This window comes from Bactrocera tryoni, chromosome 4, assembly GCF_016617805.1.
Source record: "Bactrocera tryoni isolate S06 chromosome 4, CSIRO_BtryS06_freeze2, whole genome shotgun sequence".
NCBI classification, from domain to species: domain Eukaryota; kingdom Metazoa; phylum Arthropoda; class Insecta; order Diptera; family Tephritidae; genus Bactrocera; species Bactrocera tryoni.
Genome location: NC_052502.1, coordinates 4171286 through 4198109, shown reverse-complemented (window position 1 = coordinate 4198109; position 26824 = coordinate 4171286). Strand labels below are relative to the sequence as shown.

Genomic DNA, 26824 nt, shown 5'->3' with positions numbered 1-26824 from the left:
GCAAGCCCGCTGCTCTCTCTCTTGGGTGTGGGTGAGCGTTGTGACAGCCACAGCTTTATTCTGTCCTCGCTGTGAGCCTGCAAACCGGACAAGTTTTAACATGTTGCTGCTGCTGCCGCTGCTGCCTGACGACCTGTCAGCCAATTTCACGTTAAGTCGGCGCTACAACTGCAACAACAAGGACAACAGCAAATTTTTGCTGTTGCCGACAATGAAAGTGAAGTTGACATTGAGGTTGCAACATGCTGAAGTCATTGTATTTGCCGTTGTTGACTGGATTTAAGCTTGTTGTCGCTGTTAAAAATTATGTTGATATTTACATTAATGATGACAATCATTCTTCTGCTGATTTTGACATTTTGCATGCTGTCACTTACTCGCCGCTTGTTGCTGCTTTCATTGCCCGACTTTTATGCCACTGACTTTATTTGAGACATTTATGACGAAATTGTTAGTGCCACATAGTCAAAACTACAAATATTGCAGCTTGTAATTGTTGCAACTTGAATCTTGCAATTTTGTGATGTCTTGGCCAACAGGTTTGATGACTTTCGGTTCGTAAGAGCAATATATACTAGACTTCGACTGAAGTACATACTTGTACCATACATAGTCATCATTATTAAAGGTAATAATAACACCAAAATTATTTATATAAAGCAACTCGACGATGCCTTGATTGATTGCGACCAGTAGTCTGTGTTTATCCCTAGGGAGGTTACTTGCATATTTAAACCTCCTGGGATTGTACGCCCCCATTAGCAACTTGGCATGCCAAATGCCATGTAGTTGTAGCCAATGCTTCTCTCTACCTACTCCTTCTTTCTTTCGAAGGAACTCCTTTATGGTATGGGGAAACACTCCATTGAAGGGTTCAGGCCCTACCATGTCAGTGGATGCTGCGGAGCGAGCGAGCTTATCAGCCAGTTCGTTAACGGCTATACCTTTGTCACTAGACTATTCAACCCTTCTCGCTCTCTATCTCGCTGGAGGACACCGCTTTTAGTGCCGCTTGACTATCGCTAAGTGTGGTTATACGCTCATTGCGATAGTTGCGTTGGAGGTTTATCTCTATGCACCGACTTATGGCAAATACTTCTGCCTGAAAAATGCTCGGAAAACTTTTCATATGTATGGAAAGCTTAGTACATAATCTTACTATCCCTGCACCGATTCCCTCCAACGTTTTCGAGCCGTCAGTGTACCGCTTGAACGCACTATTCCTCAGCAGCAGCTCGAGAGTGGAATCGTTCCATTCAGCCAGTCAGGTAACCTCGAACTTCTTCGTGAAGCTAACCCTCTTGGTAATGCTATCCCTTGGGAGAAGGGCCAATGGTATAGTACCACTTAATTCTTTCAGGTACTATTTTTATATTGTCCCTTGCATATAATCGATTCTAAGTATCCATACCAAAACACTGTCTAGGTTAGGTGAGATTAGATGGCTAATTCCTCAGCGAGTCGAGGAATCACACCTGAGGCCACAACTCTGCTCCTAAGTTGTTTATAAATACCTAATTTCTAACTATGTAAGTCCAACGAATACTTAGTAACTTATACTGAGACCTGCTGTTTGGGAAATGATCCCCGAAAAATATATTTAAATCAACTGAGAAGTATTAAGAACAAATTTAACGAAGAAGTGATTATAACCCTGTGCGATGTGCCACATAAAATACCACAGTTCTGCCACTCACAATCTAGTCCCGACCCACATAGTGTATCCAGTCCATTGCTCGTCTAACACTGGGTGCCCTTTTGGTCAGTAGCTCCAGGGCAAATTGAGTGAAAGCTATTGTCATAAGCATTGCATACAAGATATATAGGCCACGCAACATGTTGCTGCTAATGGCTGGCAGGCGTTGTGAATTCGCGTTCATTACCTGGAACTGTTTTTTCACATGCTTCGCTCCAAGGTGTGACGTGATGCCAGCCGAAGCCAATTTCTTAATGCGGTCATCGAAGATCGAACGTAATATAGAGTGCTTCTTGAAATACATAGATATCTGTACGTTATAGATCGGTTCATCGACATATGTCAAGGAGCTGGTGTTCCAATTTTGTCGATTATGCCAGGCCAATGTGTCCAGCATGGAAGAAGTGATCAGCCGTTCTGTGTCACTCTGCTGCACCATGCGATACCGTTGCGTAATGTTAGACATAATTCGCGTCATATTTCGCGGATAGAACTCTGCATACTTATCGCTGACGAATATGTAATTTTTTTCTTCCAACCCAGCAATGGTACGCGGTATCGGTATACGTCTGGATATACGCAAACTATCGAACATTTTGGCTTGATAGGCATTGCGCAGCACCAGCGTTGCCAACAGCCAGGACATAAGCAATAATCGGGCGCAATTTTGACGTGGTAAAATTTTAATAGGATTCCCCATCATCACAACAATCAAATTGGTGGAATCACTGTGTTTGCGTTGCCCGACCAATTTCTCGCACACCCCCGAACTGGTACAACTTATTACGAAACGAATAAAAATCATGCCAATAACACAGCAAATACCAATCGCCTGCCAAACGCTCCGGCAGAAGGTATGTACCAATTGCTTGATGGGTCCAAAATGCAAACCACTGCGAACGATAAAAACATACAGACTGTGATGGTACGAGATGGAGTAGCTGAAAACATGACGTAAGCCATCCGTACTACTCAAGCAGCCAATTGCCATGTCCGCCTTCCCGGCAGCCAACTAGAAGAAATTGAACCCAATGAATTTTACTAAAATGTATTGTAGAGCAGCATAGTCTTGCCTACCTCCGCAAAACAGCCAGTCGAGTCGTTGTTTTCGCCGATTACACCTCGGTTCTTTGATATGGAAAAGTTAACACGAAAATTAAGAGCCTTAGCCAGGTCCCTTAATAGATCACCTTCGATTCCGGCCACTAGGCGGATATCCTGCAAATCGTGCGGATCGCTGCGATTGCCATGGAATCCGAGTAAGGGATAGCCCAACTCCAAGCAAATGAACAACTGACAGCCGTGGAAATCACGCAAATGCTGCGGAAAAAGGCGGTCGTGCTCCAAGCTGCCATTAAAATACGTGTTGAAGTGAACAATCTCAATGTTTTCGTCTTGATGGCAGTAAACATCAGCGAACAGGTAGTAAGTGTAGAAACCAAACTTCCTTTTGTCCAATTCGAGCATCACAACAACATTGTCCACATTGAAACGCAAGCACTCGTTGAATATTGCTCTCATATGGTGCGCCGCGACCTCGCTCGACTTCGTCTTTAATGTTAGAATTATGAAGAAGTGGAACTGATGCTCATAACTGGTTTCCGGAATGTTAATACTTAGATTTCTACAACAAAAAATAGTTTTTTTTATTTAAGTCTTTCGCTATAATACCCATGCAGGTGACTCTCACTTAAAGGCGTGCAAGGAGTCTACAATGAAAATGTTGTAGTCCCACAATCTATCCTCAGGCAGTCCAAAGAACAGCTGCAGCGACATGGTGGGATTGAAGCGCTTCAGAAAGTAGCGCAACAAACGCGTATGCATATTCTGCAGTCCCAGAAAGCAGTGCTCGCAATTCTCCATGATGATGAGCGTGCTAGTCTTCGAGCTGATGTAGCGCTCCACCATGTAGAGCGCCAGGTCGGCGTACGGCTCATGATCACGATTGGTTTCATCAACTAAGAAACGCATCCTCTCCTCACCCTTCGGCTTGGCCACGCTGTCAGTCGCCAGTGTCAGCGCAAAAATAGTGAATATAACTTTTTTTAACATTTTGCAAATATTCGTCACTCGTCTTTAATTGTAGCTATCTTTATTTTGTTGAATATGCCTGCCATCTACAACTGCACTGTGAACTAAATTCCCGCTGCACTCCAATTTATAAGAGCTTTCAATTAGCAACGTGTAAATTAATTACCTAATATCATTGTCGATAAGATGCCTTATTAATTCTCGGCGATTAATATTTACATTTCCCTGGGCTATCGATTTGACCCTTCACGCTTGATTAATTTAATCAATACATTGTCTGTAAGTAAGTCATGGATATGTATTAGGTGTAGAAATGTACACAAAAAATTCGAATATAGCATATAGCAGCTGTACTGTTAGAAGGTTTCTCCGGAAAGTAATAAGACTAAATCGACTTTAAAAACTTTTTTGAACCAATCGTTAAAATTCTTTAAAAACTTACAAAATAGGCTCCTTCTGCGTCCAAGCATTGAAGATGTCATGGATGTCATCGGCCTTTTCAGGCAAAAAACAAAAAATTTCAGGGGGGCCACATCTAGGCTGTTGGGCGGCTGCGGAAGCTTTGGGATGCCTTGGTTAGGTAACTGTTCTCAAGAAAAGCGGTGTGAGCCGGGGTAAATCTGCGACAGAGATATTTGATCTGAGCAAACAGGCTTACACAGCTGTTGCTTTAGTAAGAAGTGGTGTGTTTCGGTGGCACCAGGCTTTTTTGGAGGGCCGGGAAGAGGTCGCTGATGAAGAAGTGAAGAACGAGCAAATCCAAAGTGAAAACGATGCTCATTGTCTTTTTTGACATGAAACGAAGGGTCAATCGAGTCCGACAATACATCGCAGCCGATTTGAAGTTGCACCACGACAACGCCCCGGCTCACACCGCCTTTCCCAACGCTTCTACAGCCGCCCTACAGCCGAGATGTAGCCATTTACAACCTTCGGATTCCTTCCCTCCCTTCGATTTTTTTGTTTCCTTGCCTGAAAACGCCGATGAAAGTAAAGCAATTTGAAACGTCAGAGAGGATCCAAGCAGCATGCATCTCTGCTCTCAAGGCTATTCCGGAGAATGCCTTCCGTGACTTGGACTTTAATCAACTTTTGATAATGAAGCTCTATCAGGGACCAGTGTTTATCGATGGTATGGTGAATTTAATAGTGTAATAAATCACTTCAAGACAAATTTCTGGAAGATCGTAAAAATTAGCTGTTGTTCGAGAAACTATTGATTCTGTGCGCCAACTGATATTGCAGGATCGCCTTATGACCTATCGTAAGATTGAGATAACTATAGGCATTAGTGAGACCAGCATAAGGTACACTCAATATATTTTTCCAACGAAAAGAGTTCGAAGTAGCACCTGTTGGCAAGAGTTAGTCTGCGTTGGATTTCGAGGCTGACATTGTTGTTGCTGTTGCGACGACTGTTTGTTTGATGACTGGAGATAATTCGTCTTGCACTCGTTCACTGTGTTTTGAAATGCTATAATGAAATATGCTAGTATTGTTACCAAGAAAATGTTACATTGCTCACAAGGTAAGCTGCTGGTATCTGGTGACACACACCTGGTGTTCGTTCGTAGTGCAGTATTGTTACTATATGTCTGTCAGAAGTATTAGCAAGGTTTTTTCCCTAAATTGTGAACAAGGAGATAACAATGCATAAAAAATTCTCTCCTCAACATTTTTAGCAGGCACTGTGTTTATACTTTGTGTTTATAGGGTGATGAGATAGGACTGGCCAACCCGTGTTATTTACACTTATAAGCACCATAAAGAGTTACGAAATATTTGTAGTGGAAATTCTAATTCTATCTAACTTTATTAAGTATTTTGTAGATAAGATTTCAAGACAATCGTGCCTCCAGTCGCACAATTGCAAAACTTTTGCTTTTACTTTTTGCTATTCACTTACAAAATATGATAACTTTAAGGTAACTTGAAGGCAGTTCACAGCGTTCCACACGAGAACACACGACCGCACACATAGCGGCAAAAGGCGAGAGATCGCAGTTATAAAATTTTAGCTGACAAAAAATGCGTATTCCCATATGCAGAACTTAATCCGACACCGGCATCGTTTACAACCAAGCACACGCCCTACAAGCACACACACACACACACACACGTGCGTAGTGGTCTAGGTAAACAAACAAGCAAATAACGGTAAAAAGCATAGAATCTAATTCGCACATGAGGGGAATTGCGACCGCCACAAACACACCACACCGCCCAGAGCGCACCTGCAGCTGACACGGCATGTGCTGGCGTCCAGGTGCATATGTATGCATGAGTGGGGATGTGTGTGTCTGTTGGTGGCGACGTGTGAGTGCGTAAAAGCTGTGAAGAACTTTTGCAAACAATAATGACATTCACTTGGCTTATCACTGCCACTCGGTTGATCTTTAACAAATCCACACTTCAAACACGCTCAACACTTCCACCGGCAGTTAGCTCACTCACTCACCCGCACAAGCACACGCACGCACTGCCTTAGTCAGTCAGGCGCTGCCGCATGTTTTGTGCTTTCATATTATTTGAACGTTTTTGGTTTGGTTTTAGTTTGAGTTTCAACGGCAAGTTGCGCTCCTTTGTTTTTCCACAGTAATTCTAACCTGAAGTTGTGGTTTTGTGGCGCAAAAAAAAATTCGCCCAACAAAAGCTCACAAAAAAGCGCACAAAAAGCGCAAAACTAAAGTTGCACTTCGGTTGCATGGATGCTTGCGTGTGTGTGCGTTTGTGTGTGTATGTTTGCATATTTCAAATAGTTAAATTACGGAAAACACGAAGGGTATAAACGCCCGACAACATTTCACAAACCCAGCGACGGAAGCAAAAAGCAATCCACACAAGCGACGACGAGCATTCAGATATAACAAGTATATATATGTATATATAATATTTATATATATGGATAACTGTACACACACACGCTTAAGCATGCATGTTTGAGTAAATGCGATTATGCAAACTAAAACACTCCCACAACATATGCGTACACTCACATACACATATATACATATTTATGTACAAGTATGGGTATGGAGCCTAAACTATGCGCTGTTGTGCGTTTGCGGCAAAACGGCGCCCTTACCCCTTCTAACCATAGGCGGAAACAAAAGAAAAGTTGTCCGAATAATTTTTGCGGTTGCGAATGCAATTTTCAATGCCGCTCCATGACGAGCGACAAGCGATGTGCGGGTGTCTGCGTGGCGTATGAGTAACCTCCACTTGTTAAATGAATTTGCGCAAATTTGCTACAAAATCGTTGCAGGTCAAAGCTGAAGGCGTAATTATACTTAATTTGATGAAAATTATTGTAACGGGAAATTTTAAATTTCAGTTGTATGAACCTCGTTTTCATAAACTTTATTGAAATATCTTGTTATTGAAATCTAGTACATTAGTGCAATGTTAACTCAGGCAGTGCTAGACATTTAATATATTGATCGAAATTTTGTGCAGACAGAAATAGCAGCAATATAATACAAAGCAAAAAGTAAGAGAAGCTTTTTCATGTCAAGAATATGTTCATGAATTTTATTTTTGCAGAGTGAGCGAACACAAAGTCTGCACGAATTTGGCGGAAGTCATTGAAAAATTACAAAATTATAACCAATTTCTTACCGATTTACTTCACTTATTGCGAAAGCATCGACAGATAAGATTGGATTTAGCAACAGTGAAAACCTTTTTATTTGCCGCCTTCGGAAATCGTATTTAACTCAAGAAATATTTTACTCTTTTTTTAAATTTTACTGTGTAGAATTGATTGTGTAATTGTGATTATATTGGGTGATCGAAAAAATCTTTTCGTATTTTGTCGATAGATGTGATTGCAGTCGTATATCTGCAGTGCTACCAATCACTTTATGCCATACCATATACTGTTGGGAAGCTGACATTTTAAGCTTCATTTAACAAAAAAAATTATATTCGAGGAAGTGGAATTCAAGTGAAAAGTTACAGCAGTTAAAAATGAGTGAACATAATGAAGAAATTCGCTATATTTTGAAATTTTTGTATCTATAAAAAAGGGAAAGAATGCCACTCAAGCCACCAATGGAATTTGTGAAGTTTACGGAGACGATGCTATATCAGTTCGTCTAGCACAACAATGGTTCGCTCGCTTCCTTTCTGTAAATTTTGATGTGAAAGATAAACCTCGCTCAGATCGATCTATCGTTGAAAAAGTAGATAAACGTATGAAAAAGATTGACCAGGACCGTTCATTCATCATCAAACGGTTTTGAACCATTTAAAAAAGGCTGGCTACAGAAAGAAGCTTGATATTTGAGTACCACATAAATTATCTGTGAAAAATTTAATGGACCGAATTAACGACATAAAATCGAACAATTTCTGAATCAAATGGTTACAAGAGACCAAAAGTGGATCAAATACGACAATAATGTGCAAAAAACGATCATGATCCAAGCGTGGAGAAGCTCAACAAATAGTCGCAAAGCCAGGAATGACGCCTCAAAAGGTTATGCTGAGTTTTTGGTGGGATTGGAAAGGAATCAACCACTATAAGCTACTCCAGCCTGGTCGAAAGATTGATTCTACATTTTACTGTCAACAACCGATGATAGAAGCAAGCAATCGAAAAAAACGGCCAGAACTGATCACAGAAGGAGCTTCGTCTTCCATCAGAACAACGTTGGACCACACACATCTTTGATGACTCGGCAAAAAGTGGGAGAGCTTAATTGAAAAGTTTCGAGACAACCATCACATAGCCCTGACCTTGCACCATCGGACCACCATTTGTTTCGGTCAATGCAGAACGCTCTTAATGGAGTAAAGTTGGCTTCAAGAGAAGCCTGTGGCAATTACTTGTCGTAGTTTTTCGCCGAGAAACCAGAAAATTTTTGCACTGATGGAATAATGTCTCTAGAGTAAAAATGGCAAAAAGTGATCGACGAAAATGCTATATATTTGTTTCATAAAGGATCATATAAATACAAAAAAAAAGTTGAAGTTTGATTAAAAATACGAAAAAACTTTTTCGACTTTCCAATATTTATACATTTTAAATCTTTATAATTTTATATATCCTAAAGTACTTTTCTTTTAAATTCCCAAAACTCGGCTTCTTTAGGCTGTCATATGTACTACGTGTCCCTTTTAACTATCAGTCACTATCTAAAACCACCCAAATACAAATACAAATACACTGAGTCTTCAGAAAAATTAATGTTGTCCCCAAATTTTCACATAGTATAGTATTTTAAATATTGCCTGTGATTATTTTTTGCTCGAATATTTGTTCAATCATAAAGCCACTCAACTTCACTCTAAATATAGGCAACATTTTTTGTTATATAAGAATAGCAAAAAAAGATAATTAGTGTGAGATCGAAAATATTATAAAGTATTACAAACATAAAATCGAATATTCAATTGGCATTAGCAGAATTTTATTTTTCTAACAATTCATCAACGGCTCCCCCAAGCCTCTTCAATTTAGGCGTTCGATAGTTTTCATTAACAAACCTAAAGAGAAGGAAAAATTACATACAAATTTTCCAAGAAATGAAGCTATTTCTTCAGTTTACAAGGCAAGTGAACTGCTTGATGATTCATTGCGCATAATAATTTTCTTGAAAGTAGCAAAATTTATTTTCAACTTTCGCCGCTTTGAAAATATTTGAGACTCTCCTCACAAATACTAGCACAAATACACACGTAGTAAAGGTGAAAAATGCAGTGTGTTGCACTTAAATAAATTTGTATTTGTGTGCGTGTATTTATGTGTGGGGAATTTTATAAATATGCCTGTTGGCGGACAAGCTGACAGCAGAGTCTTTTCGGTCTGCTTGCTCGCCTCCACCTCATGTATACGTATGTACCTCCTTGAGCCAGTTGAAAGCCACACACACACGCCTAGCTGCTAGCATAAACATACACACACCCACACAAGTGCATGTGAGCTGCTGGTTGTTTGTCGGAAATTTGATTATTTTCCAGCGCCACTGTCTTCGTGCAGCTCCAACTTCTTTCCATGCCGCGCCGCTTGCATGGCCTGCAGCTTCACTACTGTTGCTGCGGCTGTTATATTTCTTCACCTCGTTATATCCATTGTATGTGTGCATGTGACTACCACCGGGCTCCATTTTTCTCCTCCGTAAGCTCGTGTCGACGCATATATGCATGTGTTTGTGCATGTATTTGTAAGCAGGGGCGCACGTGTGTCTATTATATGCATCCATTATGCATATGCGCCTCGCATGTATGTATGTGTGTGTTTGTGCTTTTGCTTATGATGCATCTATTCACTGCAATTTTTCCTCTTTCTTAGCTAATTTTTTATTTATTTATTTTTCGTTTCTTCTCGCCCCCCTCGCCGCTTCTACATCCTCTGCTCATGCTCTGGAACTTTTGACAACTTCTTGAAATGAACTTCATGTTGTCGGCGTCACGCTCCGCTGCCGCCGCTTTGTTGCTGGCTGCTGCTACCGATCCGCTCACGGCATTTGTCAGTTTAAGTAAATTTGTTTATGGTAATGAAGTCATATAATTTTGCTTAGTTCTGTTTCCGTCTTGTTTGCATAATTTTTAGTTGTCGCTCGTTGTCTTGTCTTTGTTGCTGACAGTCCGTCTCCGTTCAGCCGACTTCCGCAGTGCGCCGGCAAGGATTTTGTCTTGAGGCGTGACTCCAAAATATGTGCGGACAATTAGTTTATGATTTCATTAATAATATACATTCTATATATCGTCTAAAATTCTTAATTCTACAAAGAATAGAAACGATGCATACTTCCCCGAATAGTTTTGCAAAATGCTACTGGTCTTATAGCTTTTGGCCGGATATACATCCATTTCCGCACTTAAATCCATCGTTTATGAAAATAAAAGAGTGTACTTGGTGGTATTACAAAGTTTCTGCATCAATATTTTTCTAGATAAAGAGATATATTGAAAGATTAGGCGAGTGTAGAGCTTTCTTCCAATCTGAGAACTTGTAGAAGTTTTAAGAATGGTTAACGAAAAAGATAATCTTTCTCATTACAGCTTTATACTTAAATTTAAGACATTTCCGAGGCGTCGCCATTTCAAAAACAAAAACATTTCAATATTCATTTGGCAGTGGTTTAGTAGTAAAACTTTAACTTAGAACTTGAACGAAGGAAAAAAACTGAAAATTGGATTTTGGCAAGACATTAGAAAAAAATAAAAATTTTGCGATCCTTCGTCGAAGTCTTTTCGAATTGTACCTCAAAGACCTGTATAAAATCTCATGAAGATCGGTTTAGTAGTTCTGGAGAAATCTTGCCAACCAACTTCAAAAACACAGTTTCGAGAAAAACGCGCTTAAAGACGGCGCACTTAGTTTAGCTAGCCTCGAGCGCACAAGAGCTGTATCTCCGAAACTATTACACGCATCAACTTATGGCAATATTCTAGAGGTGTTGTAGAATTTAATAAGATAATAAAAAATCGACTTTTGAAACCCGTAAACTCATGTTATCCTCTAATTCTCCGTTATTCCCTTTGAAGGCACGACATTAAGTTTAGTTAGATTAGGTAAGCTGTCGTGTTCGATCACAAAACGGATCTCACTTAGATAGCTTAGAATGCCGGTTCGTTGAAGTACCTAAAAACTCCTATATACTGGATCATGAGACCTTTACAAAGCACTTAGATCTTTTCACAAATTTAAGACAGCTAATGTTAGATTCGGTTATGTCTTCTGGTTTGGCGAAAGTAAGACTACCAAGACGGAACGACACTATAGAAGACATTAAACACCGAAGAAAATAGTTACATGTGTAATATGACCGCTTCAGTCCTTCTTACGTTCCAACTAGGGCCGAAAGCTTAAAAGAATCCAGATATAAAATATATAAAATTCTAAGCAAAATTATATTCGGGTTCTGTTAATCTATTAAAAAAGAGTCGAAGCGATTAAAATCCATGCCCAAATACAACACATGAAAAACGTTGCAACGACAGCCGGGTTTATGTCACCAGAACGGACCCGGGTTTTTATCCGGCCAAGAACTGTCAACCCGACCGCATTTTTGAAAATTAATTGAGAGATGTTTTCTGTCACTACAACAACATATGAAACAAGAGCTTACTTCTTTAAGTAATATCTGCTGACTATTCAAATATAATGTGTTTTCGAATACAGTGGTCGTTTCGAAAATAAGCTGCTTTGAATGCGTACCTTAAGAAGTATGTGGAATCGATTCAGTAATCTATTGTTTAATGATCCCTCAAAGATGAATTGAATATTCAATATTCATGCGAAATCATTGAAAGAATTATCACAGAAACACGCCACAAACGGAGCAAAACAAGCTAAGCACAAGAAACACACATACACAGACGATTACGAGTTCCGAGGAAGCCATGCACCGTTATTTACATACATGATTGCATGGTCGATGCAAATACATACTATACATATGTAATGGTAATGTGCCTTACAAACATGCTTATGTGTGCATCATCACATGTGGATCCGTCGAGGTGCAATGTCTATTTAGAACTTTTCACGAGCATAAGCAGGGCGCTGGCATGACAGCTTCCGGCAACAGTTTTTCGATGAACACACACACCAATGCATGCACTAATGCACACACTTCTATATATATGTATTATCATGCTTGTGCAGGACGATAAACCCACATTAAGGCACTGCCTTGGGTCGCTCAAGTCGGCTTCCACGAAGCAATGAAGAGCTGCAAAATTGGCCAGATTATAGAAGAAGGTGTGCGAGATGATAGTTTTAAATCGAGAAATGCAATGATTTACAAAAACTGTTAGATGGGAGAATATTGTTTTACGCATTTAAAAATCACAAAAACCGGAAAGGCAATCAATTGTGCTTTTAATCGAGCGAATCGCGCTAAGTTTTATATGTAGCCGGTAGGTGGTGCTGATGTCGAAATATTTCTAACTTTGTCCAGTTTAATACCGTTTGTGAAACATTTTGACAGTTTAACTACCCTCGCTTCTCGAATCTATATTGGTTAAAAGTATAGTACTTATATTCCAGAAAAATTAAGTATGTATTAAGAAATGATTCTCTGTTCTCTATTCCACAACTCCGACTGTCGATTTTCGCACATATCTCTGAAGTCACGTTTCTCAAATACAAACCGTTAGCAGCAACTTCACGTTCGCCGTTTCTTGTTTTTCTTTTGCCACGTTTCTACATTTGTTTACCCATTGAACTGTTGGATGCAGCTACAGGGTGTTTGCATTGGCTGCTTTGAATGCAAGTGACTAACAAGTGATTTTGGTTTTGTTATAGAAAAATTCGCAAATATTTGCACGATTTGGATTTGGTTTGTGTGGTGCTGATAATAATGTGAGGCATGTCTCTTGGAACTCGACATTTCTACGTGATCATAGCGTTGTCTTCTAAATGAGATCGTGCGAAGTCTGCTTTGCTTAGGGAAAGGTAGGATCTTAAGCTGTAAAAATATTTTGAGATATTATGGTAAACTTGGAGTTTTCTTTCGTTTCTTAGTAACTAAATTGTTTTTCAGATAATCAACAAATATCCGAGTGAGTTTTTCTTCGCGTACCCTATTCATACAAAAATCGGAACATAATATTGTACTATATAGCATTTTGACTTAATTACTATTCAGAACACGACTAAATATTAGTTTAGGATCTATCAATGGCGTACATATTAACCCTGAACATGGTATTTATCACCATACGTGATAAAGAATTTACATTCACTGACAATAATATGCTTACAATCAGCAAAACAGGATTTAAAATAATATGTGAGATTGTCCAGAAGATAATCATAGACTCATTTGTACTTTTGGAATTATCTGTGACAGAGATTCAAGACTTCAAAAGTATCTTACACAAAAGCAAAATGCTGAATGGATAGGTTATATTAGAAATTGAGTTCCCATAGAACATAAACTTGAAAGAAAATCTTTGGTGACCATTCAGCGTCTTCAAAGAAATTTTTCCATGAAGATGTTGCACTCAAATAAGTGCCTTCAAAAACCACTTTATAGAAATAGATTAAAGTGCGTTAGTGCGTAATAAATTTTCGTAAATAATCTACCAATTCAAATTCTATCGGTAAAACGTTTGAGATGAAAAATCTTGTTCGTGCACAATCTAAAAGCATGTAAAGGAAAAAAATCGCCATAAAAATCGTATTTGCCAAAATACTCATTTTTTCATTAGAAATTGTTTTTGAAATGTCGTAGCTCCCACGCTACTGTCTTTCGTTAACGGACATTTATGAAGACGTGAAATATTAAGAAAACGGTCGTTGAGCAACTCCTCCAGCGCCAACAACATTCAGCAATTAACTGTTTTTGTTATGCATTCAATAGCGCCACGATACCGGCAGCGTCAAACCGTTATGCTGTGTCTCTCATTGAGAGTGGGCATGCGCATTGCTCCATTATAAGAGTTGACGGAATAGTGGGAAATATGTTGGTCTTATCACAGCTTGTTTTCCAATTTTAACGGTCACAATCTAAGAAACACATTCCTTATATACATATGTGACTGCAATGATACTTGTCTGGTTGCTCAAGCAGAAAAGTTTATTGTTATAATATATAAGAATATGAACTGCTTTTTATAAAAAATATTTATTTAAATTATATAATCTTTATGTGTATAAACATATATTTTTTCTAAAGTCGGGAAACTGTTTTCACCATTATTTATTTTATATATTTATTTTTTTTGCTTTCTATAAATAAATTTAAATTATTTAAAATTATTCGAAAGCGGTGTCGAATTTTGAATATATTCAAAGACAAATATTTGTTAAAGGTTTTTAATACAAGAATTCAAAACCAGTTGGCCATTGTTTTCGAAGTCGAATATAAATATCCGTGGCGGATTCAGATGGCGTAAATTTCAAAAAATATAAAGCATCAGAAAAATAATCCAGAATTTCAGAAACAAAATATAAGATACATACATATATAATAATAAAGATAAATAATGTTAAACTGAAGTTACAAAGTGTAGCAACATATGCAGATTAAATTATTAATAAATCCAATCAGATCCTAACTGAAAGTGCTAAATTTGAAGCGACGCGGCGTGGATAGAGAACTTGAAATAGATGCTGCGTTCAGCTCCATCTGTGATATGTTCGATTGATACATTATCCTCCAAGTTTTCCAACATAAAAGAATTCGTAACTGGAAACAGCTGGAAAAGCAACGATACTCATCGCTGTGGTGTGCAAATTTGAATTTATAATTGGAATATTTTGCCTATGTGATATTCTATCTCTAACTCATTCACTCGGCGTGATTCTTCGGAAAGAATCGATCAATCTGACAAAGGCATCAAATATGATAGAAACGCTACTTGTAACGATCCAAAATCGAAGAACATTTTCGATCCATTTATTGCGACAAAAAAAACATGGTGGCAGAAATGAAAGCTGACGAAGAAAAACCAAGAATTTGCGGCCGACAAACAAAACGCAAACATTTCTCTGTGAGCGCTTGTGAAGAATACTACAGGGTCTTAGTTACATTCTTACATTTTTCTGTTGGATACAATCGGCGAAGATTTGAAGACGTTGTTTTCTCAAGCAGTATTGGATGGATTTCAACTTAGTTTGCTGCTTCCAAAAAAAGTATGTGCTTTGAAAACCAAAGAAATGGAGAAACTCTTTAACTGCCTCATAGATAAATTCAAAGGTCTTTTGGATAATGACAACGTCTTGCAACATTTGAAGCTCAAAGGTGAACTTGATCAGTGGCAGTGCCATTGGGGCCAGAAGCAAAAGTAAAAAACAAAAACATATTACCGACTACTGCATTGGAAACGTTGAAGAACTATGATGTAGATCTATACACCATAATTCATAGTTTTCTTCGCATATTCTGCACACTTCCTGTGACGAATGCGTGCTCTGAACGCTCTTTTTCAAATTTCGCCGCATGAAAACATGGCTGAGGACAAACAAGATAGATTGATCGATATGGCGTTGCTGCACACGCATCATGACATTTAAATCACTGCAGAAGAAGTTCTCGAACTTGAAAGAACTTGGCCCACATCGTTTTGTTTTGTGAAATTTTTCTATTCAATGCACGAACTGACTACATTATTATACATTACAATAAAGTATGTCACCCGCACGTCTACGATTTATAATGTGTTTTTTCAATTTAGTAGAATTTGCTATTAGAAGGTCGATTTGAAATTTTTCCACCACGATTTTAAATTGTTTAAAGACCACTATATTTAACATAATAATCTTCATGTTTCAAGTAAATGTTTATCCAAAACTCGATTGTATGGGAGATATATGATATATGTAGGTCCGATCTCACCGATTCCGACAAATAATCAATGGAATATCAAAATGCAACTACATACTAACGAACAAATTTTTATGATCCATAAAAAACTTCGACTTAAAATTCTTTGGCTCCCAAATATAAGCATGTTTTAGAAAATACATCATTATATAGTATGTATGGAATAATCCGGTAAAATAAAAATTCAAGATTACATAAATTTACTACAAGCTGACAACATGTTTGAAAATAACATACTAATACTCCTTATCGTTTCGACATGTAGAAGGAAATGGTCAGAACAAAAGTCAAATGTTTTCAAAAAAAGCGGTAAGTTGTATTAATACCTTTGACGTAACTTGTAGATCATAAAATTATCTAAAATATGTACGAATAATTTTATCCTAAGAACCACCGTTTCTTACAATTGCTGCATTTAATTACATAGACAATATTTATTTAAATTTCTTCGCTAAAATTTCTTTCATAAACTAAAAAAAATAAAATCTTCGAATTTACAAACATCTCAAAGAATTACAAAACTCTTTAATAATCCATTTTACTAACAAACTTTTAAAGATTTTTCCATTTCGAAATTATTGTTTTTTATTATGAATGTTTATTTTCATTAATGGCACATGCAAACAACTCCAAAAAGAGCACTCACCAAACTAGGGAATAATTAGAAAATATGATGCGAAAGCACCTGGAATAATGTGAAAGTAATGCATTAATTCGCTCATTCATCCATCATTTCCCACATTTACTTTAACCTAAGCTTCCGCTTTAAAGCCTCTTTACCGTTGTAAGCACGCAAAACTCTTTCGAATAGCTGCGTATATTTAAATTATTATGTAAATATGCCCATATACTACATACACACATATATACGCACACACGTGACTTTGATGTCATTGAGTCCGAATAAAAGCCAAAGCACTGCAAGCTAAAAAGCTAAAAGCAGACAAAAGCGAATGGTAGGTTAAGAGCGCCAAAGGCTTAAGTTGAAACATTGAATTTCAAACAAAATTGATGAATCATCATAACGCATAGCATGGCATAGCCAACATTAAAGCACACATTCGCATATGTGTATATATGTATGTATATGGTATATGGTAATATGTATCTGCATCCAATTCGGGCTGGCTGGCGAGCCTCTCCGGCTGCAGCACCGAAAAAGGATAGACAGGAATGATATAGTGTTGCGGTTACAGCCGCGGGCCAACATCCAGCAAAGCAGGCAGAACAACACCAACTACAATAAGCAAGCAATAAAAGGAAGTAAAAATGTGGCAGCACAGCTTACATGTGTGCGTGTGTGTACGCCGCCAGCAGTACAAGTGGCGTAGAAACAAACACGCGCAGCCGAAAATACCGAAAATATTACAACAAGAAAGCACATATAATTTCCGAAAATGAATCGAAGCCGTTAGCAGCCAACCACTAGTGGGCTGCAGTGCTACGCCGTGTGGGTTAGGACGTGAGGGGTGGGCCACATTATTGCACTTAAATCCATTTACTAGATTTGCCCTATTTGCTGTTGTTGTTGTTGTTGTTGTGATGTGCTTAGTAAGGGGTTTGTGGCTAGAAATCAATGAGCCGCAAAGATGAGCTCAATTCTTGACATAACGCCGCACTCAATGACCCGCTGAATGGCTAGCACAATCCGTCAAAAAGTCAACGAACTCACTGCCAAATGGACCAAAGCGCCGGAGTGTGCTGCGAAAAGTGTTGCGAAATCTGTTTAAGATTGCTTCAGCATTGAAACCAATTATGTTAAAAAGGTGTTGAGAATTGATGTGCCTCAAGCCAACGTTCCTTACATTCCTCAAAGAGAGTTTGGAAATATTGCTAAGTTGGCAATAATTTAGCAAATATCTGGATCAGTTCCGGTTACGTCTATTGCTGGGGGGAAAATCCTTCTATATATATTTGGAGTCGAAAAACTTCCATTGCTAATGCTGCCCTGATACCAAGCTACTTGTATTTAGGTCAAGTCTTTGACGATGAAATAAACGTAAAAAGGATTTATTGCGCGATTACCATACAATCCGTCTCTGCGTGGATACAAGCACCCCCAAACGGTAACAAAAATCGCATGACCGATTTTTCAATAGCTCTTTATCAATATAGTTTTTGAGATATGGGAATGACATTTGACGAAATATCTTCACGAAATTTGGCATAAAATATTGCCTAAAGCGATGGTGTAATCTTCGAAGGAAGTTTTCCGATTGAGTAACCATAGCTGCCATACAAAATGACCGATCACACTTCTTTTACAGACTCTTTTATATTCGTATAGGATGTTATAACTACCGAAGTTCACGTTTTGGTTTTTGGTTTTTGTTTTTTTGTAACATAACGGGTGGTCCAATTGGAGGTACTTTTTTCAATGGAATTTTTTGTCAGATTACGCATGAGTCGTGTCAAGCTGTCATGTTATTTTTGCTCAGTATTGTTTGGGTTTTCATTTTGGAAAGACTTACGCCTCAACAATGTTTACAAATGGTTCAACTTAATTACGAAAATTCACGTTCTGTAAAGTATGTTTTTCGCGCACTTCGCTCAGTTTATTGTCAACATAATCGGCCTACTGAGCGTACTATTCGCAACACCCATCTTGAGACCTAGCACTCATTATTCGATAATATTCGACCGCATAGATCACGTCCAGCAGGCGGTGAAAAAAAGCATCCGATTTGGCGCCGTTCTGAGCAACTCGGACTGACGTATGGAACGACTTGACGCATTTTACGTCTCAAGTTAAAACCACACAAAATACAGCTTGTCACCAAGATCGTGTGATATCTTAACGTTAGACTTTTTCCTGTGGGGATATATAAAGTCTGAAGTCAATGCCGACAATCCCACATCGATTCAGGCCTTGGGGCAAAACATCACGTGTGTCATTCATCAGTTATCAGTCGAAATGCTTGAAGTTTCTGTGTTTTTCCTTTAAAAAAGTAAAAAACCTCGATGGGGTCAATGACGCCTTTGATTACATTACAATGTCAATGATTTTGTTGTTTGCATTTTTCGAGGTCAATGAGCCCTTTGTTTACTTTTTTCGAGGTTAATGACTCTTTTGTTTACATTTAGCCGTGTTCAGATCCATTGTATACATTTAGTCAAGTCAGCAAACTTTCTTTACATTTGGAGTCGCTAAACCTTTGGTTAACATTTTTTGCGATCAATGGCCCATTTGCTTACTTTATGAGATCAATGACCTTGTTGTTTACATTTTTCCAAAATCCAAGGTCTAGGCCCACTCCATTCATAATTTTTAAGAAAACTTCTCCATTGACCTAACCGGTTTAAAGCCAACTGAAAAGTCGAAAATCTCTGTACAAGGAATATTGTATGCGAAGAAAAGTCTGGGATTGTTGCATTAACCTTTGGGATTGCACAGGTATACTCGAGAATATATGGTCAAAAAATGTATTAATAAATAAAACTACTATAACATAACCAATATTATATCTTCAATTAATTTTGCTAGGATATCTTACATATAAACCCAAACAGAAGTTAGAAATTTTTATATTAGGAGATAAGACTCGATTTTATCTATTTCTGGCGTAACTACATATTAATAATCGAAAAAATACTCTGTGGGTTTCAATAAGGTACTGCACATATGGTACCATCACCAATATATATGTAACGATTATAGTTTACCGGATGTTTGAAAACATTGATGTTAGTTATTTGGAGGTCTCCTCGTCGGTTTTCAATAGTTTGCAACATGTTGCTCCAGATTATATTATTTTTTTCACGTAACGGTTGTTTGTATCAACTAAAAGTAATCGAGAAAGATATAGAGTTATGTGTATATAAATGATCAGAATGAAGAGGAGAATGCCACGACCACAAACACCACCCACTTTTTAGTGAAATCACATATCTCGGGCCCGACCAATCGATTTAGAATAAATTCAGTGCGTAGTGTTCTCCGCATATTCCTACATATATCACAGTGCGAGAATTAGTGACTACAACCACGCCTAGTTCCCATATAACACAATTTAAATTTCATTTGATTCGTTCAGTTTCCAGTACACAAATCACGAAATAACTCCTTTAAAGTATGTCACCTTATGACCAAAGATAACCTAAATCCAACCAAAACTGTTCAAGCCTTCAAGTGATTTTATGCTTGATATATCATCCAATATTTGAGTAATCTCAATGAAAATTACAGAGCGTGTTTTACTCAAAACAGTGTACCTTTGTGCCTAAAATAGATAAAACTGAGTGAAAATTTGAACTATCCCTATATAACTAATATCAGGATTTTCCAACATCCGGCCGACTTTACGGCATGTGATTGGTGATTGTATGTGAGGCACCGTAAGAAACCCAGGGAACATTTATTAGTAAGTGGCATGATAACAATTAATAGATAAAATCGGGTCGATACTAACCTTCAACTAGTACGTATAGTATAATGGCTTTCCCTTTTCTAACGGTCAGTGTATGAGTTATATAGAATACATATAAAATTGCTTGGTTTCCGATCCTCTGGTTGGCGTTTTGTATCTTAAGGTATATCTCTGCCGTTAATTCCTGTAAGTCGAAGAATATAGAATGTTCGATTGCACCCGAACTTCACCCTTCCTTACTTGTTTTTTTTTTTAATAATTGTTTACGTTTTTCAAGGATTTCCCACACAAAACCGCCGTTTTGCGAATTCGTTTGTTCAAACACGCATGAGCACACAAATTGCGGCGCCGGCCAATTGCTGTTGGTCAGTCGTCTTGAAGCCTACACACACATGCACGCACCTTTTTCGCAATGCCACATTTTTCGGTTGTTGTTGTGAATTTTAATTGTCCATAAAAGTCGTTAACAGCTGCGTGAAATACGATGTGCTTTGGTGAGCGATTGCGAAATATCTCGCCACACTCGGCTGCCCCGCAGAAATGCACTCGATTGTGGGGTTGTTGTGTACACCGCACACACTTTTGTTTCTGAATCCCATTGTGGCTGTATGGGGGCATGTTTGAGCCGCTTTGTGGCAACAAAAAATGCAATTTCTCACAACCAGGCGGAAATGCGAGAATTAGCAACGCTTTGAGTTTTGCATGAGCCTACTCGGTCACTTGGAAAATATACAATTTTGAATGTACAAATACATATGTATGTGTATAAGTTTGTGTGGGGCTTTAGTGGTCTTCTGCCAGTGTTCATGCCTCCTTCTGCAACTATAATATTTGCAATCAAAAATCTTGATAGTTTTATGTAACCTTGGTTTTGTCTGATTTTCTATTTCGCCGTTAACACTCAAGCCTTCACCTTTTATATGCCATAAATCTATTTAGTAATTTTGAGGTTAATAAATATGTAAATTAAAATCGTCGTTCACTTAGCAATTTATTGATCTTTTTCGCAGCCAACTTCAAACTTAAACACTTTACCGTTATATATTTGAAAGGCTGATATAGTAAGATTTGTAAAAAACTTTCTTAAACTTTTTAGAATAGGCACTCAAGCCTTATCGAAGATGGAAGATCGAAAACTGCATTTTCATAATTTTTTACGGTTTTCTATCAAAAGGGTAAGAATATAATTCAAAGAAGGCAAAAATTATGTGAGTGTAAAGAGAATGGCTTGCAACATTTTCTTCCGGCAATTTCGATCTTGAGGATGCATCACATCCTGGAAGTCCTCTTGATCTGGTTAAAATAAAATTGTTGGTCGGTGCAAATCATTGAATAACAACTAGAAAGATTGTTTATCTAACCCTACCGTTGATCTGAAACGTCACATATGTATTAATTCGAAGCTTGACGTATGGATTCCTAATGTTTTCTTCGTTGCGTTCACGATTTTTTTGTGATTTTCCTATTAAATAACAAAGAAGTGATCCATTTTTGTATCGCATTGTTACCAGCGACAAAACGTAAGTTGTTTACAAGAATGTAAAGTACGGGAGATCATGGCCGAAAAAGGATGAAACCTGGACCAGTTTTAGCCTGCAAGGATCAAACATTTTATGAGCGTGGAATCAATTTCTTGCCGGAACGATGGCAAAAGGCATTGAATCAAAATGAATTTTATAAAATGTTTTACACGATAAAAAATTGCTCTAAAAAACGAATTTTCTTTGTGAACGAATTGGGAAATCAACAAATGGCGGCTAAAGGGTTGATGAATTGAATGCACCTATTTCAAAAGACTGCAGTTTTAAGAGCAACAAAAGAAATGTAACCTATATTAAATAATACTAAATAGTTTCCCGCTAAGCAAACCTGGAAATAATAGAAAAATGGGAGACCGAATAATCTGGCTAACTACCGTGGGATAAGTCTCCTCAACATTTATCGAGCGTATTGTGTGAAAGATGAAAGCCCGCCGTCAACAAACTGATTGGACCTTATCAATGTGGCACCACCTCTTCGTCGATTACAAAGCTGCTTTTGATAGAACGAAAAGACCTGGCTTTATGCCTGAATTTGGTATCCCTGCAAAACTAATACGGCTGTGGAAACTGACTTTGAGCAACACTAAAGTTTTCGTCAGGATCGGGAAGGGCCTCTCCGAGCCCTTCGATGCCAAACGAGGTTTCAGACAAGGCGACTCCTTTACGTATGACTTTTTCAACCTACTTCTGGAGAAAATAATTTGAGCTGCAGAACTAAACAGAGAAGGTACCATGTTGTATACGCTACTTTGGACTAAGTAGGCAAAATCCTCTTTCGACGAACAAAAAACAAACTCAATAAGTCACTCATTATTCCCGTCCTGCTAGGTGGTGTAGAGGCATGGACGATGACAGCATCTGATGAGTCGAAGTTACGAGTTTCCGAGAGAAAGATTCAGCGAAACATTAATGGTCCTTTGCGCGTTGGCCACGGCGAATATCGCATTCGATGGAACGATGAGCTGTATGAGATTTACGACGACATTGACATAGTTCAGCGAATTAAAAGACAGAGGCTACGTTGGCTAGGTCATGTCGTACGTATGGACAAAAACATTCCAGCTCTGAAAGTATTCGACGCAGTACACGCCGGGAAAAGCCGAGGAGGAGGAAGACCTCTACTCCATTGGAAGGACCAGGTGGAGATGGACCTGGTTCGCTTGGAATCTCCAATTGACACCAACTTGCGAAAAGAAGAAAAGACTGGCGCGCTATGGTTAACTCGGCTATAACCGCGTACGCAGTTTTTACGCCAGTAAAGAAGAAGAAGAATAATCAGCAGTTGATATCAAACCTTTAATCGTATATCTGGCATAGCTATCATTTCAAAAAGATTATGTGATAACCTACAGATATACACAATACATTCGAACCTAATACTAGGTTAAGAGGCCAAACCTTACAGGGATCTCACTGTGGTAGAACCTAGTACTAAGAACAATCATCGACACCGTCGAAATCGATAATGTACCATCAGAAGCTTCGCCTGGATCCTGCATTATCCTAGAACCAAGTTCGCACGCCTTTACTTGGACTCTATGGTATACGCCGCAAGCCTCAAGTTTCTTCAAACACCTCTCCGCATAACGTAAATTCCGTTCTAATTGCTAATCACTGCGTCGACATAACCGAGATTACCGTTAATTGGTCTAATTGAATTGTAAACGTTAACATTGCAGCAAAACACTTCGTCAGCCTCCGTCATCATTTGTGCTCCGTGCTTTTGTTTTCTTTATTTCCCTTTTCATCTTCTTTCTGCCGTTTCAATGGCTTGCTTTTTTTTTCTGCTATTTCCTTCATTTACCGCACTTAGCCACTCCACCAACTGTGCCTCGTCCCCCCCTTTGCGCTAATCGGTCGGCCTGTTTTGACTGGTAACAGCCGTACTGGCGGCCGTTGCCAGTGGTATGAGCTCTAAAACCCTCAAAAATGCCAATAAAACCGTCAATTAAGACGAAACCGAGCACTTCGTGTACTTAAGGGGGCCATTGTTCACACAATTTAACGGTCATTGGCTGGCGGTACTTAACCGTTGAACAGAAGCGTTTAAATGGATTAAATTTCCAACATAAACTTTTCACTTAAACAACTCGCCAGCAGCAGCGCGGCTACTCGTGCGACGACAGCGCCCTTTCCCTGCTCCTTGGCTAGCCGCCTAGGCAGGTGACTTCTTCTGTGTGCCAAAGTTTTAACATTCAACAAATTGTCTCCACTTCCGCTGGCAACGGACAAGGACACAAGGAATGCAAGTGTTTGGCCAAGAACAAAAACACCAACAGCAACAAAAGTATTAACAGCAACAACAACGAAAAGAGTTTTGCCAACAACAATAACAGTAACGCTGGCAATCAACTTGTTAATGCAATGAATGTGAAAAACACCAGCAGCAACAGCAACAACAACTGTAACAAAGTCAATAAGGACAAGTGCGAGGACGTCGGCGACGAGTGCATAAATCAAAAATTCCTCTGCACATTCTCTCGCTCATAAACTGCGACTTAACTGCTGGCGCCGAGCAAGTGGGCATGTATTAGAGATTGCACACACACACATACACACACCTTTTTCTAAGCATTTGGCAGTGTTCCTATGTATGTTGGTGTGACTGGCCGTAGTCTAGCAGCCAGCAACTGCTGCGAACTTCAAGCAAATAAGTCAACTTCCATCGACACACACACACATGTATAAGGTGCATGTGTAGGTGTGTCAACATGTGTGCGCCATGGAGAAAAATTTAACAAATTTGTTAGCTTGAAAAAAGCGTATAAACTACAAGAATGTGTAAGAATTGTTACATGACATAGTTTGCCGTTGTTGTTGTTGTTGCCATTGTTGCTGCTGTTGTACGCAAGCATCCGGCGCACATCATGTTCCCAGTAACATATACATATATATTTGCAGCTCCAGTAAATCGAGAGCAAAAAACCTGTGTAAAATACGCTCGTTAAGTATTTAGAAACAATACAAAACGTGTCCTGGCCTCTCATTTATTTTGTGGCACGACATGTGAGTGGCCGCTCGAGCGGCAGCTTTCACTAAATTATGCACACGCACACAATGCTACAAACATACTCATTTGCATAGAAGTTACCGAGGAGCTACATACAAGTCATGTGACTTCCTGTTGGCAAGTGCAGCCTCAAGACTCGGCTTGAATCTCTTTAAGGTTGAACTCTTTTCATTTTGCCACAAAAGTGCAAGTATAACTGTACTAAGATGCATTAATTAAAAAAAGATGCTCTTGGTTTTGACTCCAGTTATCAGTGGCATTAAAAAAACCAATGAAAAGCCATAAGTTCTCGCTGATCTTCCTCCATAAAAACCGCAACGCTTCCATTTGAGCGGCGAGTGAGGGGAAGTTAAGCTTTTGCAGCGCCGCAAAGCGCTGCTAATTAACATGTTGAGCATCTACTTTCGCCCAATAACGGTAAGTGGCAGCAGTCTCCCCAAAAAACGAGCGGAGTAATTACAGCAACATTTAAATGAGTTCGGAGCAGCGCACTCTCGTCTAGGCCACGCTGAAGGGCCACTGATGGGCGAAAAGAACTCATTAGAACACTTAGTGGCCACTTGATGGAGCGGTGAGGGACACGAGGAGTGGCGATGGTCAATTTCTATTTCACTTTATCAAGCTTGTGAAGGATCTTCGAAGGATGTTGCGAAAACTCATTAAGACATTCTTTAATGTTACCATTTGAATGGCGTTTAAGTCCGGCGGTTATTTTCTGGTATAATACTCTAGATTAAAGAAGCTTCAATATAAAATATTTTTTGTTTTATGTTAAACTGAAGCCAAATTATGGTACGTTATGGTAAGTTAAGTCAATGATATAAATGAGAGATAAACTTTAAAATTAAAGCTTTGGTAAACAGCTGAGTAGCGTAAATACAAACCTCAATTGTTGAGACACAGTAAATATGACTTTGAGACGCTTTATTGAAGTTTTCGAAAAATCGGTATAAATGCATGTTCGATTAACTTCAAATTGAGGACTGTTTGAAACAATTGAAAGCTCCGAAAAAAGCTTATACAGGGTTTGTCCGGAAAATAATGGGACTAATTTTCTTTCCCCGCGACTGTACTTCGGAGCATGCGCGCACCAACTGGTTTCGGTAGAGGCCGTTCCTAGCTAACGAACGAGCGGCTGGTCAGTTGTCTCCCAGCTGGTCAGTTGTTTTCGGTGGCACCAGGCCTTTTTGGAGGGCCAAGAAGAGGTCGCTGATGAAGACAGAGCTGGGAGCCCTGCGACTTCGACAAACACCGACAATGTGACTCGTGTGCGCAAAGTTTTGAACTCAGACCGTCGCCTATGTATTCGTTTAACTGCCCAGGTGTTAAATTTATCAAGATCTGTGGTTCATGACATTGTGACGAAGCACTTGAACATGCGCAAGGTGTGCGCGAAGATGGTCCCAAAAGTGCTCAGTGACTCCCAGAAATTGTGGCAAGTGGAAGTGTGCCAAGAAAATTTGAACATCTGTGAAAGGTAACCTCACAGGTGACTATGCATCTTTGAGTATGATCGCGAAACAAAAAGTGGTACACGACGACAGAGGGGATCCAAGCAGCATGCATCTCAGCTCTCAAGGCTATTCCTGGGAATGTCTTATCCGAAGATTGGTGGATCTTATGTGTAAAACGCTCTGAAATTAGTACCATTGTATATACAAATAGGATAGTTAGGTGACCAGATGAGCTTGAAGTAGTTGAAAACTAAGGCATTTCATTAACTTGAGATTCGAACAAACATATATATTTACCTACTATAGATGTATATGTATGTATGTATGAGCCAAGGCAGTCTGTTGAGCAAATAATTTTCCCAACCATTTTATACGCTTGGTGCTTTTCCACCGGAAACGGAAGTGTGTTGCCTAAGTCAAAAGTAAAAGCATAATTCAGTC

General features: G+C 38.8%; 1 protein-coding gene across 1 annotated transcript; it reads right to left on the bottom strand.

The window, feature by feature from the left end:
- Window positions 1–1700: 1700 nt before the first annotated feature.
- On the bottom strand, window positions 1701–3748 carry LOC120773583. The gene is made up of 3 exons (XM_040102570.1): window positions 3387–3748; window positions 2774–3320; window positions 1701–2708 (listed from the first exon to the last, which is right to left on the bottom strand). Exons 1-3 carry the CDS (start codon window positions 3746–3748, stop codon window positions 1701–1703), a joined length of 1917 nt encoding a protein of 638 aa, XP_039958504.1.
- Window positions 3749–26824: the final 23076 nt, after the last annotated feature.

Coding starts and splice junctions, on each gene's coding strand:
- LOC120773583 (XM_040102570.1), bottom strand. CDS start 3,748: ATGTTAAAAAAAGTTATATTCACTATTTTTGCGCTGACACTGGCGACT. Junction 3,321..3,386: donor GACTCCTTGCACGCCTTTAA/GTGAGAGTCACC, acceptor TTTTTGTTGTAG/AAATCTAAGTATTAACATTC. Junction 2,709..2,773: donor CGACTGGCTGTTTTGCGGAG/GTAGGCAAGACT, acceptor AATTTCTTCTAG/TTGGCTGCCGGGAAGGCGGA.